Source organism: Patiria miniata, unplaced genomic scaffold, assembly GCF_015706575.1.
Source record: "Patiria miniata isolate m_02_andy unplaced genomic scaffold, ASM1570657v1 HiC_scaffold_11, whole genome shotgun sequence".
Classification (NCBI taxonomy): domain Eukaryota; kingdom Metazoa; phylum Echinodermata; class Asteroidea; order Valvatida; family Asterinidae; genus Patiria; species Patiria miniata.
This window is the reverse complement of record NW_024037049.1, coordinates 1,471,735-1,486,695: the sequence shown is the minus strand read 5'-3', so window position 1 is coordinate 1,486,695 and position 14,961 is coordinate 1,471,735. Positions and strand designations below refer to the sequence as shown.

General features: G+C 40.3%; 1 protein-coding gene across 2 annotated transcripts in view; it reads left to right on the top strand.

The window, feature by feature from the left end:
• LOC119741526 (protein O-glucosyltransferase 1-like) overlaps nucleotides 1-14,961 on the top strand; it is an 85,614-nt gene that overhangs the window by 15,080 nt on the left and 55,573 nt on the right. For both annotated transcript variants that reach the window (XM_038217321.1, XM_038217328.1), the window contains exon 3: nucleotides 3,854-4,003. In XM_038217321.1, coding sequence (XP_038073249.1) covers nucleotides 3,854-4,003 — 150 coding nt within the window. The remainder of the gene's footprint in view (nucleotides 1-3,853; nucleotides 4,004-14,961) is intronic.

The following is a 14,961-nucleotide window of genomic DNA, read 5'->3' as shown; positions in this document are numbered from 1 at the left end:
AAACTGACAAACCTAAACAATCCGGTGTGGTTGTAGTTGTCATTTTTCAAAGGCTTTTGATAGAGTCAGTCACCAATTCATCCCCTGGATTTGTAGTTTTTTTTTATCCAAGCGCTCACAGTGTGTCCGTAATGGTGGAACCTTTATCTGACTGGGCAACAAACAATGTAGGTGTTCCGCAGGGCACAAAAATGGGATCTATAGCATTTTTAGCTATGATTAACCCTAACCCACCTCACTCCTCCAAAATCCTCCTGGCGGTTTTGGAGGATTCTGGAGGATTGAGGATGAATGGTGATTGAATCAAATGAGGATTCTGGAGGATTGAGGATGAATGGTGATTGAAGCATATGAGGATTTTGGAGGATTGAGGATGAATGGTGAATGAAGCACAAGAGGATTTTGGAGGATTGAGGATGAATGCATTTTGAGGCAGGACTGTCGGATGATTTTGAAGGATTTGGCGTTGGTTATCCTTCATTTAAACACCAGTGCAAAATTTTGGGATGAGGAGGATTTTGGAGGATTGACGATGAATGCATTTTGAGGCAGGACTGTCTGACAATTTTGAAAAATTTAGGCGGAGTTGAAAAATTTTGGAGGATTTTGGAGGATTGAGGATGGTTCTTAGCAAAAAGGGCCTAGGGGGTTAGACTAAGCCTGTTGATGCCAGAGTCACAAATTTGTTGAAGATATGATTTGTTTTTACCATTTGATAATGTGGATGAAACAACTATCATGCAAAATATACTTGACCGTCTGCAACATAATAGTCTAACAGCAACATGTTGTTGAATCCGGCTACATGTAAGTACATTTTTATGACTATTTGTTTCCAACGCACTCCTGTTACACTGGTTCTGCACATCGGTAATTCACCTAACAACCAAAGTAATTGTCTTAAACTCCTTGCTGTCCATGTCCAAGATAATCTTAAATGGGATGCCCAAGTTAACTCTGCGTGTAAATCATTTAACCGTAAACTTTTTTTTTTACGACAACTAAAACGTTGCAATATACTTGTGTGTGACCTTAGAACCGTATTCAGTACATCAGGCCTGCTGTAGAATATTCTTCCCAGGTGTGGTTTTCTGGTCTTACCAGGAACAACTTGAATGTTTAGAGAAAATGCAAAAGAAAGCGTTCCGCATCATCCTTACTTATGATTACTGTATGAACCGAACATACCGTTATGATGAGATTTGCAGTGATTTAGGAATCCCCCATTATCCAAAAGACTGGAGATGTTTACCCTAAATTTCACTTCTGGATTCTAATAGATTTTGTGAATGGCTCCCCCTGCAAAAATAACAATCTCGGAAATTCCCATCTCCTCACAATCCTTAGATGTACCAACAGATACAAAACCAAATTATTAAATCAATAGGCTATCCAGTCGATTCCTGTTGATACAAACTCAGCAATAACGAATTTTGTGTCAAGAGAAGTATCAGTCCAGTTCAATTTGCACATGAATGCACAGTTAGACCGAGGCTTTATGTTAGCTATGACCGGAATTCGTCTCAGCAAAGTTTGTATTGAAAAGAGCTGACTGTATATATTTTAACCCTAACCCCCTAGGCCCTTGTTGCTTACAACCATCCTCAATCCTCCAAAATCCTCCAAAATTTTTCAACTCCGCCTAAATTTTTCAAAATTGTCAGACAGTCCAGCCTCAAAATGCATTAATCCTCAATCCTCCAAAATCCTCCTCATCCCAAAACTTTGCACTCGTGTTTAAATGAAGGATAACCAACGCCAAATCCTTCAAAATCATCAGACAGTCCTGCCTCAAAATGCATTCATCCTCAATCCTCCAAAATCCTCTTGTGCTTCATTCACCATTCATCCTCAATCCTCCAAAATCCTCATGTGCTTCAATCACCATTCATCCTCAATCCTCCAGAATCCTCATTTGATTCAATCACCATTCATCCTCAATCCTCTAGAATCCTCCAAAACCGCCAGGAGGATTTTGGAGGAGTGAGGTGGGTTAGGGTTAATCGAGTGGTTTTATTCATTATCCAGTGGCTTTTATCCTTGTAGTGTGACTTGTGCTGTTTGTTCTTGTCTTGTTTTGTCTTTTAATTGTTTGACGCTACTTTTACTTACAAATATGCATATATTTTATATGGTTTGGTTTAGTGGTTTTGTTTACCCCTCAGCCAAGCGGCTTGAGGGGTATTGTCATCGCCTACGGCGTCCGTCTGTTGTTATATGCAGATGATAACTTGAGTTAGAAATATTGGTTTGGATTGTAACTTCATTAGGGGATTGCCCTTGGGATTAGGCAAGTTGTAATTGGTTTTGGGGTCAAAAGGTCAAAGTTCAAGGTCAATGTGGTGAGTTCAAAGGTAAATTGTTTCTGGATGAAACTTCAGTTAGAAATGAGGTTTGGGTGTCTAACTTCGGTAGGCCCTTGGGTACAGGCAAGTTGGGATTAGTTCAGTCAAAGGTCAAGGTCACTGTGGTGAGTTAAAGGTTGATGACTTGATAATGGATGATAACTTGACTCTGGCTGATGGGGCTGTTATTTTTAATGTTTTATGTGTATGTTTATTTGAATATTTGTTCATTTTGATGTAATTCAACCCTCGGGCTGCCTTAATCTTTTTATCATATTTTGCGAGAACAAATAATTTCACAGGGAGTTTAGTACCATTACTATCTTTAAACTGAGTATACTTTCAACAATAGTTTCGTCAGTTACTTTTTGGATAGCTGCAAATGAGGGACTCTACCAGTAGCTTTAAACGTTTAGCCATTCACAAAGGCTGATGCATACTCGATCATTATGTCTACATACCGGTGTGATTGACATGATAAATCAACAATGGTAGTCATTGAAAAAATGCAATCTAAATTGTGTGTTTCGAAAGTAATCAAGAACTGAAGTGCTTTTAAGGTTTTGTATATTAAATAGGTTTGAAAACATCGTTCATTATTTGTGTTATGTAGCATTAACTCAAAAAAAGACTGTGTGAACGGTAAATGCAGGTCCCTTTCTTATTATTCGGGTTTCCTTTAAACATTTAATGTAAAATTTGTAACTGGATTTAGAATTGTTTTCACTCTAACGTGTAAACGTCACATCCTTAGACCAAAGCATTCTGTGCTGCATTGCTCTAATAATCACTTTCGACATATTAAATATGGCGTTATGTGCACGACAAATCTCAGCCATGCTTTACACAATTTCCTTATCCCATTGACTTAGCTGTATCAATACAAATACAATACTTATAAAGAAATATCACCTGATCATTTAACCATGACTTCAAACCAGCCACACCTGCTGAACAAATTGGTTTTCTCTTTCCTTGTTTCTTCACACCAACTTTGGCTTCTACGTTAGTGAAAGCTACCAGTATGTTATTCATTGACAAGTGTGGACAAATTTTAAATATAATATTAAATAAAGCATCCAGTTCGGTTTACTGTAATATTAGACAAACATAGAATGAAAATCTAAGTTTTTGCACTGATTGTATCACTTGTAAAAATGGCCATTTTGCACTCAAAGACCTGCCCTCCATTGTAAATGGTGGATCGAAGCAGGATCGAGATCGAGTATACGTTTTATACGCAGCATACCTGTATTTTACTTGCAGTTAGCTTCCCTGTGGTTTTGTTACATTTGCAGGACCTGATCCCCATTGCCGGATTAAGTGCAAAAACAGTGTACATGACCTTGAGCTGGAAATGTTTTATGTTCTCACTGGTTGGTCGCTGTGTATAATGCTACCATCAGTTGGCTACATTTTTTGACCCGGGAAGTTTGAACTCCTTGTGTTCCAAGCTCAATGGTGTGAATAATAGTCTGATTTAAATGTTCATTTACTGTGTCTTTCAGTGTGATTGAGAAGGATTTGTCAGTTTGGAGAGAAAAGGGTGGCATCACACAAGAGCAGTTCAAAAAAGCCCTTGGAAGAGGAATAGGTAATCACTACCAGATCATCAATCACAAACTCTATCGCAGCAAGAGATGCATGTTTGCAGCAAGGTAAGCCTATTAAGCATAGATGTACAATCCACATGAACATTTGCATGCTTACCCATTGGCAGAGAAGGTGGTCAGCCATGCTGGCCAAACTATCTACCGGTATTGTGACCCACGTCACAGACCTTTTTTTTTTTTTTTTTTAAAGTGTTAATCGTTTCATTGATTGACCCTGAAGTGTAGATAGCCAAAGTGGAATTAATTCAAAAACCCCTTTTTCGTCCAACACCCAAAAATTAATGCAAGACTTATTTGCAAATTTTTTTGTGCAAGACCCAAAAAATTTACCAGATTTTCTGGTAATTTATTAAACAAGCATGGCTTCTAACCAATATTTTAACACATACACAGGCATGGAACTCTTCAATTTTTAAAAAAGAGGAAACTGTTCGACCTGAAACTGCGAGCGCGTAGCGCGAAGTCTTTACGGCGGGGGTCCGGGCCCGCCTTAGGGCCCCGAAAAAATTTTGAAATATAAATGCTCTGTGGTGCATTCTAAGCAGTTTTTGAAAACTTTGATGGAAAGCTGACTGACACATTTCCAGCTTTTTTGATGGCATATTTTTCATTAAAAAATACACAAAATGCTTCAAGTTTGTGATTCTTTTTTACCTTTTATTCTGTGAAGTATAAAACATAGTTGTGACCTCGATATCTCCAACTAATGAATTCTTCTAGATGTTTTCAGCTTCTCCATGTGAGTTAGTCTGGCTTTCTTGGCAACCTTGGCAGCAACCTCTAGCGTCCTTTTTTTCGAAGCTGGGGGCTTGGCATGTTGAAGTGGGTGCTTGGCAGATGCTCTTTGCTCAGCAAGATGTCTGTGCGATTCTGCTCTTGCCATCCGCATGTTGGCTACAAGAGATTTGTTGACTGACTCATGAAGAAAGTCCTTCTTCAAAAATTGGGCAAGAGATGGTTTGTGGCTAGCTAGTATGGAGTATTTAACGGTTTGCAGAGCACTTAAGGTTTCTACATGTACTTGAAGCCTTGAAGACTTGGATTGCATGATTTGCTCATTACACTAAATGAACTCTCCACCTGAGGGCCACTGAATATACTCAGTGCAGCCATAACCATTTTGCTGAGCACGTTGTACTTGCCAGAGGCCAGAACTTTTGCCCACCAGTGATCTATACGTTGTCCTTCACTCAGTGGGGGCAGCGATCCATCTGCATGGGACTTTCTGACGTCTTTGTCATATTCATCCAGCTCCTGATCAGAGAGCACATTCTTCAAAGCACCAGGCAGTTCCTTCATGTATGACAAGGTGCGTGTGGTTCCCTTTGTCTCAGGATCAATTGCTGACAACAGTCGGAGACATTTGTTCCTCAGAGGCATCTTGTTCAGGAGGGCTGATGGACAGTCCACATATGCCTCAAGCACATTCCTCCTGAACAAGGTGCCATCCTCTTGAGTGAGGCCTTTCAGAATTGCTTCTGTGTTCCTCCCAAGAAAATCATCGTTTGATCAACTTTCAGCTTGGTTACTGATGTATCAGTGAAGGCCTCAGGCTTTTGAGTATATTCACACAGAAACTCTCTCACAAGCTGCTTCTGTTTCTCATGCAACTTGTGAACCAGTGGATCTTTGGTTTGAAACAGTACTGTGTAGGATTTCAGCATGGGCAGGACGGAGATGTACACATTCATGATGAGTTTCGTGTTTTTGGACCGGTAGAACAGCTTCTCACAGATTCGTTGCTTTTTTTTTTACCGTCATCTGTCATTTTTTGGATTGGAGAACGGCATGAATCTCACCAATGCGCTTCTTCGCTGAGGCGTTGACAGAGCGCTGCTTGTAGATGTTGGTGATGAAATCTAGGTACAACTTCTTGTCTTCTCCCTTTAGAAACCCATAATACATCACCAGCAAGGGGTCCATCATGCGTTTGCCATCAACAGTGATGTTGTATATCGACAGCTAGCGATGAGAGGCATACTCTTGAGGCACTACTCTTATAGTTCTTCTAGATGCTTCCTCAGGTCAGCTGAATACTGCAGATCATTATGGATGTTCCGGAAGAGATGCTCCACTTCATTGTTGAAGTGCGAACAGAACTTCTTTGCAGCATTATGCGCGTGATGACAAGAATCACCGTCCACATCAAGCAGATGTGGGGCTTTCTCCCTGAGACGAACCTCAACACCAGTCTTGCTGCCCCTCATCACTGCACAAAAATCCATCAAGACGGAGACAAGATTCTTCCATGGGATGTTTTTTCTTGTGAAGATATCGTCATTTGCCAGACAGATGGATTCGCTGTTGACTTTCACAAGTGAAACTGACGCAAGGTGTTTCACATCAACTTTTTTTCTGTGATGATGAGTAGTAGCTCACAAGGATACTGAGAACACGATGGAATGTCTTGCTGTTCAAAGAAAAGTATGCAGACTGGAGATCTGAAATGATTTCTTCTTCCATAGTTTTGGCGACTCCAAACTCTATCTGATATGCAGCGGTATGTGCTCATTTTCAGATTATCTAGCACCTTCTTGTCTCGGCTTATTTCTTTTGCAAACTGGCACAGCTTGGGGGCCATTGTGAAGGGTAAGTTGTTTTCTGCCATGAAGGCAACAACAGTATCAGATGTGGCAGCAACCCGATCACTCAGCGGCGTGTGCGGCTGTGGCATCTTCGCAACAGATGAGGCCGGAGAAACAACATTCTTGAAAAATGGATGCAGACCATAAGGCGACTTTGATGCAGCATTGTCTACTTCTGCAAAGAAGTGAAAGGAAAAAATCAAATAAATGTATAAGGAAAAGGTAAGGGGCGTGTGGAGTGATAAGTTACCGGTATTTAGGCCTATTCTTATAAAAAAAATAATAAATAAATGTTGCAACCTGACGCCACTTCCGCGATTGTGTACAAAGTCTATGGAGTGTCAGGAAATATAACTTGGTCCTAAATTCATGTTTCATCATCATTTTTGCAATGAATGACCTTCATTGAGATGATATATGAAGAAAAAAGTGGCGTCAGGTTGCAGCATTTCTTCCAAAAATAATTAAAAGATAGGCCCTAAAAAAATTTGAAATGATAAAACAACACCACTATTTTGTTCTGAAACTGAATGAGCCAAAAACTTAAAACATAGCACATGAAGAAAACATCAACAAAACATTTGTACAAAAAAAATTCCCCCTTATCCCTATTAAAAAAAAATCATAATTCACAGTCACATAAAAAAAAAATCAATCTCAAAATTTACCAAAAATATAATTGTTTAATGTAAATTTGGGCCGATAATATTCCATATCTTACCTTGGAGACGGTAGTTCGTTTTTCGTAGCTGATTTAGTTCACGATGTTTCGTCACTTTGCAGCGTTACTAATCCGTGTCTGCCGTAATTCATCTCCTTCTTGCACACCAAGCAATACGCCATGCCTGGCCGATCAAGTTTTCAGACAGCTTTGTTAAGAGGAACTCGATCCACTTCTCTTTCCAACCAGTCCCATTTCCAAGAATTTTTGATGCCATTATCAACAGTTTTGATATACTCTTGTCCTTTTTCTCGTTCGATGATGCCCTTCCTTTTGAAGTCATTTTGACACACGTACGTACATTTAATATTTCGATCGATGTTCCAAATTCCAATACGTTTTTCCAACGTAGTTATATCCAGCGCGTGCAGTAGTATAGTATCCGTATCCCTACGCGTTCATTAACGTGAGAAAAAAATGCGGAACCAGACTATCAGCTTAAAATCGATAAAGGGCGCTACAGTGCGACATGCTGGATAACTCGCACGGGTATGGAGTCTGTGTCCTGCACTTTTTTCATTCCATTTTACGTACACAAAACGCGTAGCCAGACGATATACTTCAAAATTATTTTTGTGCGCGAGCGAAGTCGCAATATCGGGAAGATTCCACGGGCGCTGCAGACTGACACAAGGCGAAAATGCGGATATTTATTTTTTCACGGCCGGATTTAAAAAAAACGCGGAAATCCGCGAATCCGCGGAAAAGTTGCATGCCTGTATACAGTAAACTCCGGCTAAACCGACATCGTACAAACTGTCATATCGCTTAAATCGGCTGTCTGACGAAAGTCCCGATTGTCTCTAATGTATTTCCGTTGACATTTTCATTTCTAAGCCGGCCTTTGTAAGCCGCCATTTCGCCTATATCGGCGTGTTACTTTCAGTTCCATTTCCTCAAAACCACACAAATTCCTCTGTATAAGTCGGCATCGTGCTCTGCGGTTTGCAAAAAGTGTCAAGTGAAAAGTCCCACATACTGCTAACTGACATGCACGTCCTGTGATTTATGGTCGGCCAGCACGTACTATACATGTACATGTACACTGTTTCATGCACAGTCTGTACGTGTGCGTCGTTCGGTTTTCCTGATAGCACATCAATACCAGTACCCCCTCTCGACTGCAAGCATGCGCTCTTTTAATTTTGGGGGTCTCCTTATTGTACCAGTACCATGCACATGACTGTACACGTACGCACGTGCTCAATGTACACTACATGTACAAGGATGTACAGTATGCAAGAGATCTGTATACATGTATTGTGCCGGCTGCGCTGTCCTTGCTTCGTACGTACACGTACATGCATGACTTTCTGTGATTAATACCACAGCCTGTTTGTGATGATAAACATTGAGGATATATTTGCTGGAATCAAGCATGGATGTAGAAATAAACCAGGGTAAATCAAAGCCTTTGAATTTTAGCCATGAACCTTGTTTGCATGATCCAGATACAGATGCCCATAGGCCATTAATTCAATCTATTTTTTTTCACTCCGTGATTCAATTTGTGTGTTTGTGTAAGTCGGCAAAATGACGTCTTTCAGCAGAAGCCGACATTCGCGTAAGCCGTCACAAATTCTCTGGTCCCAAGAGTGCCGTCTTTGCCGGAGTCTACTGTATTAAAAAAAAAAAACGTAGCTGCATCTACTTTTTTCTCTGTGGTCAGTATAATGTACCAGGGTTTATCCAGTCAGGTTTTATTCAGTTTTATCTCTGCCCCTTTCATCAAATTCCGGTATCGTGTCAACTTGTGTCCCATTTTATTTAGGCTACACATCACTGGCAACCGTTTTGCATTAGTAACAGCCTATGTTCACCTTTCGGCGTGTTTTGCAATTGGCAATCTAATCCAGTAAAAATTGACAAGGACCCTGACATTTTAAGCCGTGTCCGCACTGGACTTTTTTTTTAAAGGTGTTACCGAGACGATGGTAAAATGAAAAATGGTCAAATGTGACCACTGTCCGCACTTGGACTTTCGACACGGGAAATTTTACCAAGACCGCGTGGTAGAAGTGACCGAGCTGTCGGTATAATGAGTCACACAGGAAATAAAATGCCGATCACATTTCTTCAGCCCCTGATACGCACAGTATAATATTACACACGCCATTAAAATCCTCAATATAATCGTTACATATGATATTATTTCATCTTGACACGATAAATCTTGACGAAAATGCCCATATTTCTGACGCATTTGTGATGGACGACATGGAAGCCATGCGGCCGTACGATGTTCCGTGCGGCAGCAGCAGTTCCATCGGTAATTGCTGGTTCCCACCGCATGCTAACAGAATCAAACCTATGATGTAGGACCAGAACCAGTGACTGCAGCCTACATACGGTGCCATGCAGACTACACGGCATAACAGGACGAATTTGGATTGTAAAAATACCAAACAAACATCGGTGGAGAAAAAGAATAACTCATCGGGTCAAAGCAGAAAGGACTTATAAGCCCTATTCAGCATTTTACAGTATTTCAAGATAATCGAGTTTGAAGATTCACACTGCTTTGAAAATTGCAAAATGTTATTTAAATAGTTTATATTATGCATATTGAAAAAGGGGGTTCTTTAACTTAACAGTTAAGTATTACTTGCCATTTTTTGTAACTTAATTATTTAATTACAGCTAATTAAAAAAATAAGACCTTTTGGTGTTTCCCAATATTACACTGAAAGAAATGACAAAAGGACAAAAGGGTGCGTGCAAAAAGGTCCTACAAGCTCTTAAGCCCTTTTTGCATTTCCCAACATTATCAGTTATTTCAAACAGAAGGTCTTTGCCTTACTGATTGTATTAGTTTTTAAGGCCCTGTAATGACTGCCTGTTTAAGGGAGGAGATCAAAAGGATTTTTCCCATTCCGATGAGAGCGCACGGGAGGAACTGGCCTATTCCTAATCCCCCTGGGCGCCTGCGTTTGCCCGGGCCCCGTTCCGACCACGGGATCACACCCGAAATTGCCTAACAATAGCACAATGAAATGGTCACGCTGGGTGCCCACAGCACGGTAGTACAATAGACCTGTGCGGTGACGACGGTGGATAATGGCAACTGCTCAAATAATATCCGAAGAAACATCGGCCACACTGAAATTTACAAGGAGACTTTGGAAATGTTGCGATAAAATAATGTTTGTTGTTTTCTCATCTCTTGCAGGCGTTGTTTGTTGTTTTCTCATCTCTTGCAGGCGATGTATAGTTGAAGATTGATAGAGATTTAACTTGTTAAAATGCTCAACAAATCGAGAAGACGTCTCGGAAATTAAAGTTACATGTACATGTTTGATAGTTTTGTGTATTTGAGGGGAAATGTGCAACATTTTACAACAGTGACGTCTGATGGAGTGACTGAAGGAAATATTTCTGAATAAACGATCCCAGCCGGACCCGCCAACCAACCCATGCATGTCCCCAGGCCCCCACGTGGTTGATCTCAGGAAAGACGTACTGCTAAACTATGTCACGCACAGCTGGCCACTGGTTATCTACTGTCAGATCAGCGAGGCTGGCTACATTTATTATATACAATTGTAACAATCGTGAATCGTTAGTTGGCATATTTTTTTCGTTGATGTCGCATAACCAAAACCATTTTTCGGTGTGGATATTGAAAAGCATGAGCAGGTTTAAACCAATAGCCCCAACGGTAACATTATCAACTACCCAACAAAGAAGTTAATAATACTTCACATTTGTTTGCATTAGGGCTGAGTCAATTCGAATAATTGAATTTTCGAATATTCGACCTTCCAATCGATCAAATATTCGAATATTCGGTTATTTGGCCATTCCAAATTCCCTCAAAAGCAAAAATATGCCATACATGTACATGTAGTCAACGTACATGCGCACGTCAGCATGCCATGCATGATTTCTTCACAGGTAAGTCAGGTATTTGACAACAATCAGTTGTTCTTCAGCGTCAGTAATTTAAAGATTAACAATAACCAGAGAAGCTAGAGTGAAGGATTCCTTGTTTGCATGGGGGACGTATTAAGCCGTGAACCCCAAACACGGCGGGTGGCGTCAGCTATTGTGACTCTCCGACCCTTAACTCGCAAACAGGAACCGAGCATATCTATTACTGGAAGCTTCTTGAAGTCTACAAAACGGTGTACTTCCTAGTCACAGTATTGAGGATAAAAAAATCACTTTTATAATAATAACTCGCACTTTTGTCACCAAGAATTGAGGAAATGATTTTATATCATTTTAAATAAACTTATTCTCAACAACCAAAAACTCCAAGGAAAAAACCTATGATATTTAATGTCTTTATTCAATGAAATATGGGTCTTTGAATTGTAAATGCATATTTAAGTTTATGCAAATAATGGGCGTGGGCGCGGCATACACACGCCCCAGCTTGACACGTGCAAAGCAGTATTTCCTTGTTTGCCCACAGTGGATGTATTATAAGCTGTGTACCCAAAACACGAAGGGTGACATTTCAGCCAAAAAAAAAAAAAATCGCCAGCCGACATCCGGCGGGCGCATTGTTGGTGGGCTAATTAGGGCACAGGTGCGCTGACCCGGTTCTTTTGTCTGGCTAAGTGCGTGCTCTGGAGATAACTTTCTAACAAATAGGCCACTAAAAGGTTTGGATATTCCAACTTGATACATTTTGATACATTTTGTCTAGCTGTGGTTTTCTATGCTGGGAATCAGGGGTACGGTGCGGTGAGTTGACCGCAAAGTCTGTCTGGCGAAATAAATGAGAGCTCTTTTGAGTTTGAAATCCTCTCTGTTGTCTGCCCTTTGTCTTGCGTTTTGCTCGACTTGGAGGACATAAGCCAGAGGTTCCCGCTATTATTACTGAAAGTATAATTGCTGAACTAGTTTTTGAAGTGTTTATGTATGTTTTATTTGTGCAAATATTGGGTGCAATTAGCAGACTAACCCAGCGAACAAAGCTGACGGACAGCGAACGAAAATGTGTTCGATAAAAGGGTGCTCTGATCAGTTGAGAGAACTAGATTATTTTGTACATGTACATGTATATAATTACGGAAGCATTGAGGCGAACATCTAACAGCCATAATAAATCTACCCCTAAAAGTAAACAAGAAATTCTTTTAGAAAAATCCCAGAGTCCGTAACGTAAATGAACCAAGGTTTTCAAAACGTTTTAATGTAATGTTGGGGTTCATGACAAGTTTTCTACAACACCGCCACATGCTGTGGGCAGCATACTGCGTGCAAGGCGATTCCCTATAACCACGTGCATTCGACACGATTGAACAGGCGATGGAAAACTTTGGGGGGAATTGGCTTCGCTGTATCAGTGTAATGTACCGCTTCTTGTGCGACCCTGTGCGAGCAGTACGTCCTCAAAATAAGTACATGAAAACGGAAAATACAAAGGCCCACACAGAAAAAAGAAATCAAGTTCTTTGCATGAGATTGCAGAGGTCTTCTACATCAATGTTGGCATGCCATTTTCGCGATGTCAATAGCCAATCTAGTAAGCCCCTCCCACTGCGCACGTGGGCAAATTAACACGTGCTCCTCTCCAATGCCACGCTGCATTTTCCTAGGCTGCACACATGTACATGTAACACCAACGCGCGGGGAAACTTGCCAGGATCGCATCGGGGAAAACAGTGGCGGTTTTCTTTTGAAAGTAGGGATTGTAAGTAGTACAACAACAAACAAAAATACGGACAACGGAAACGTTACTACTCATGCTAGAAGTTTGATATGAAAAGGTGTCAGGAAGTGTTTTGTGAAGACATGAAAGACAAAATGTCTTGTTTATCTTGTCGGAAGCATCAGCGATTGGTGTTGCAGTCCGGCGTTAAAAAAATGGGTTGGCTTTACTGCAAGCACTCCCAAAGCAGAAGTAATATATGTATGGCATTATTGCTTGGCATATATACAAGCTACTTTTATGGGTTTTTTTGGCAGCAACTTGAAACTTAACTTTGAGAATACACTTTTGTTGTTAAAAAAAGTTTTTTCCACCTTTTTATTTCATTGCATATCACCACCGAATATTCCTATTCGAAAATAAATATTCGAATATTCGATTATCGATCGAATAACCGAATATTCGAATATTCGGCACAGCCCTAGTTTGCATTCTTTTGAGCCTATATTATTGGGCCATCTAAAATATTGTTTCGACGGACATCCCCGTGAAGAAATTGCACCATCCTACTTTCACTTCCCTGTAACTGAAAACAACAACAATCATATTAAAATTGAATTCATAAAAAAGAAAACGAATCCGTGGAAAGGTTTTGCGTGGTGGCAATGGAGTTTCATCAAGATGAATATTACAGCCCCATTTCCCTTATATTTCCTTTTATACTTGTTGCTTTTCATGTGTTTACATCGCCGTATTTCACATACCTCTGCCGTTGCTGGCGGCCGTGCACGCGGGAGAACGGGACATTAACATGACAAAGGACGCACACAATGGGACTTTTAATGAGCTCGGGTACTCTGCTGGGCGCCTGGTAAGCCGGGCGTTCTACCCCGGGAGAACGGGCCTATTGTTGGGTTTAGTTAATCCCCGTTCAGAATGGGAGGAACGCGGGCGCTCGCGTCAGAACGGGAAGAATCCTTTTGATCTGCTCCCTAAAGGAAAAAAGGCCTTTTTGCTCCCAGTTGTATGCCAAGATCAGTATAAGTCCTTTTAAAATTTCTTAATTACTCCTTAATTGGATGAATAATTAACATAAAACCTCTTTGGGATAAAGACTGTACTTGAGAGTAAACAGTTACCATCAAAAAACAAAAATTGACCTAAAGCATGGTATAAGCCCTTTCTGCTTTGACCCGACGAACTGCAAAGTAATTCCCAGAACATGATCTCGATCTTTCCTGTGTATGTCAGAGTTGCTGACTCGAGTCATGTGACTTGGACTCGAGTCGGACTCAAGTCGCTATTTTTGTGACTTGTGACTTGACTTGTAAATACCAGCTTTGACTTGTGACTTGACTTGGACTTGCAAACAATGACTTGTGACTTGACTTGGGATTGCAAAAAATGACTTGTTACCAACCCAGCGACCCAATACACTTTAATTAAGCTATTATACTTTTAATTAGCTTTTTCATTCCAGAAAATAGACCTCAGTGACTGAATCCAGTAAAATGAATAGTTCCCACTAGTTTAAAAAGTGTTCAATAAGACTGTCACAACAAACTACAGTTTTCAATGACCAATTGTCTCTTGCTTAATGTATTGGTTGAACAAACTTTGAAAGGAACCTTTCATGAAAAGAAAGCAGGCCTTTGTCAATTGCATGTAAATTACCGGATAGCCTAACCCATTGGTAGGCGTTTAGTATACATGAAAATTGAACAATAAAGTGTTAGTATACTACATGTAATCGAGTGAGGAAGTCTTTTTTTTCACGGTCATCTCAACATTTATTTCTAAAATGTAAAATAAATTTATTAAAGTATACAAAGGGCTAATATCCGACAGATATGTGATAAACTACAAGAATAGTAATTGCAACACATTGAAAAAGGAGAATTAAGGAGGCATGTTCAAAATAACTCGTAAGTTCACGCCAGGTTAATTCTTTTAGCTTATTACTGCTGGACAAAATAATGTGCAACTTGACGTGTTCTTGGACAAAGATACTTGTGACTTGACTTGTTTTTAGACCAAATGACTTGTGACTTGACTTGTGACTGGACCTAATGACTTGTGACTTGACTTGTGACTG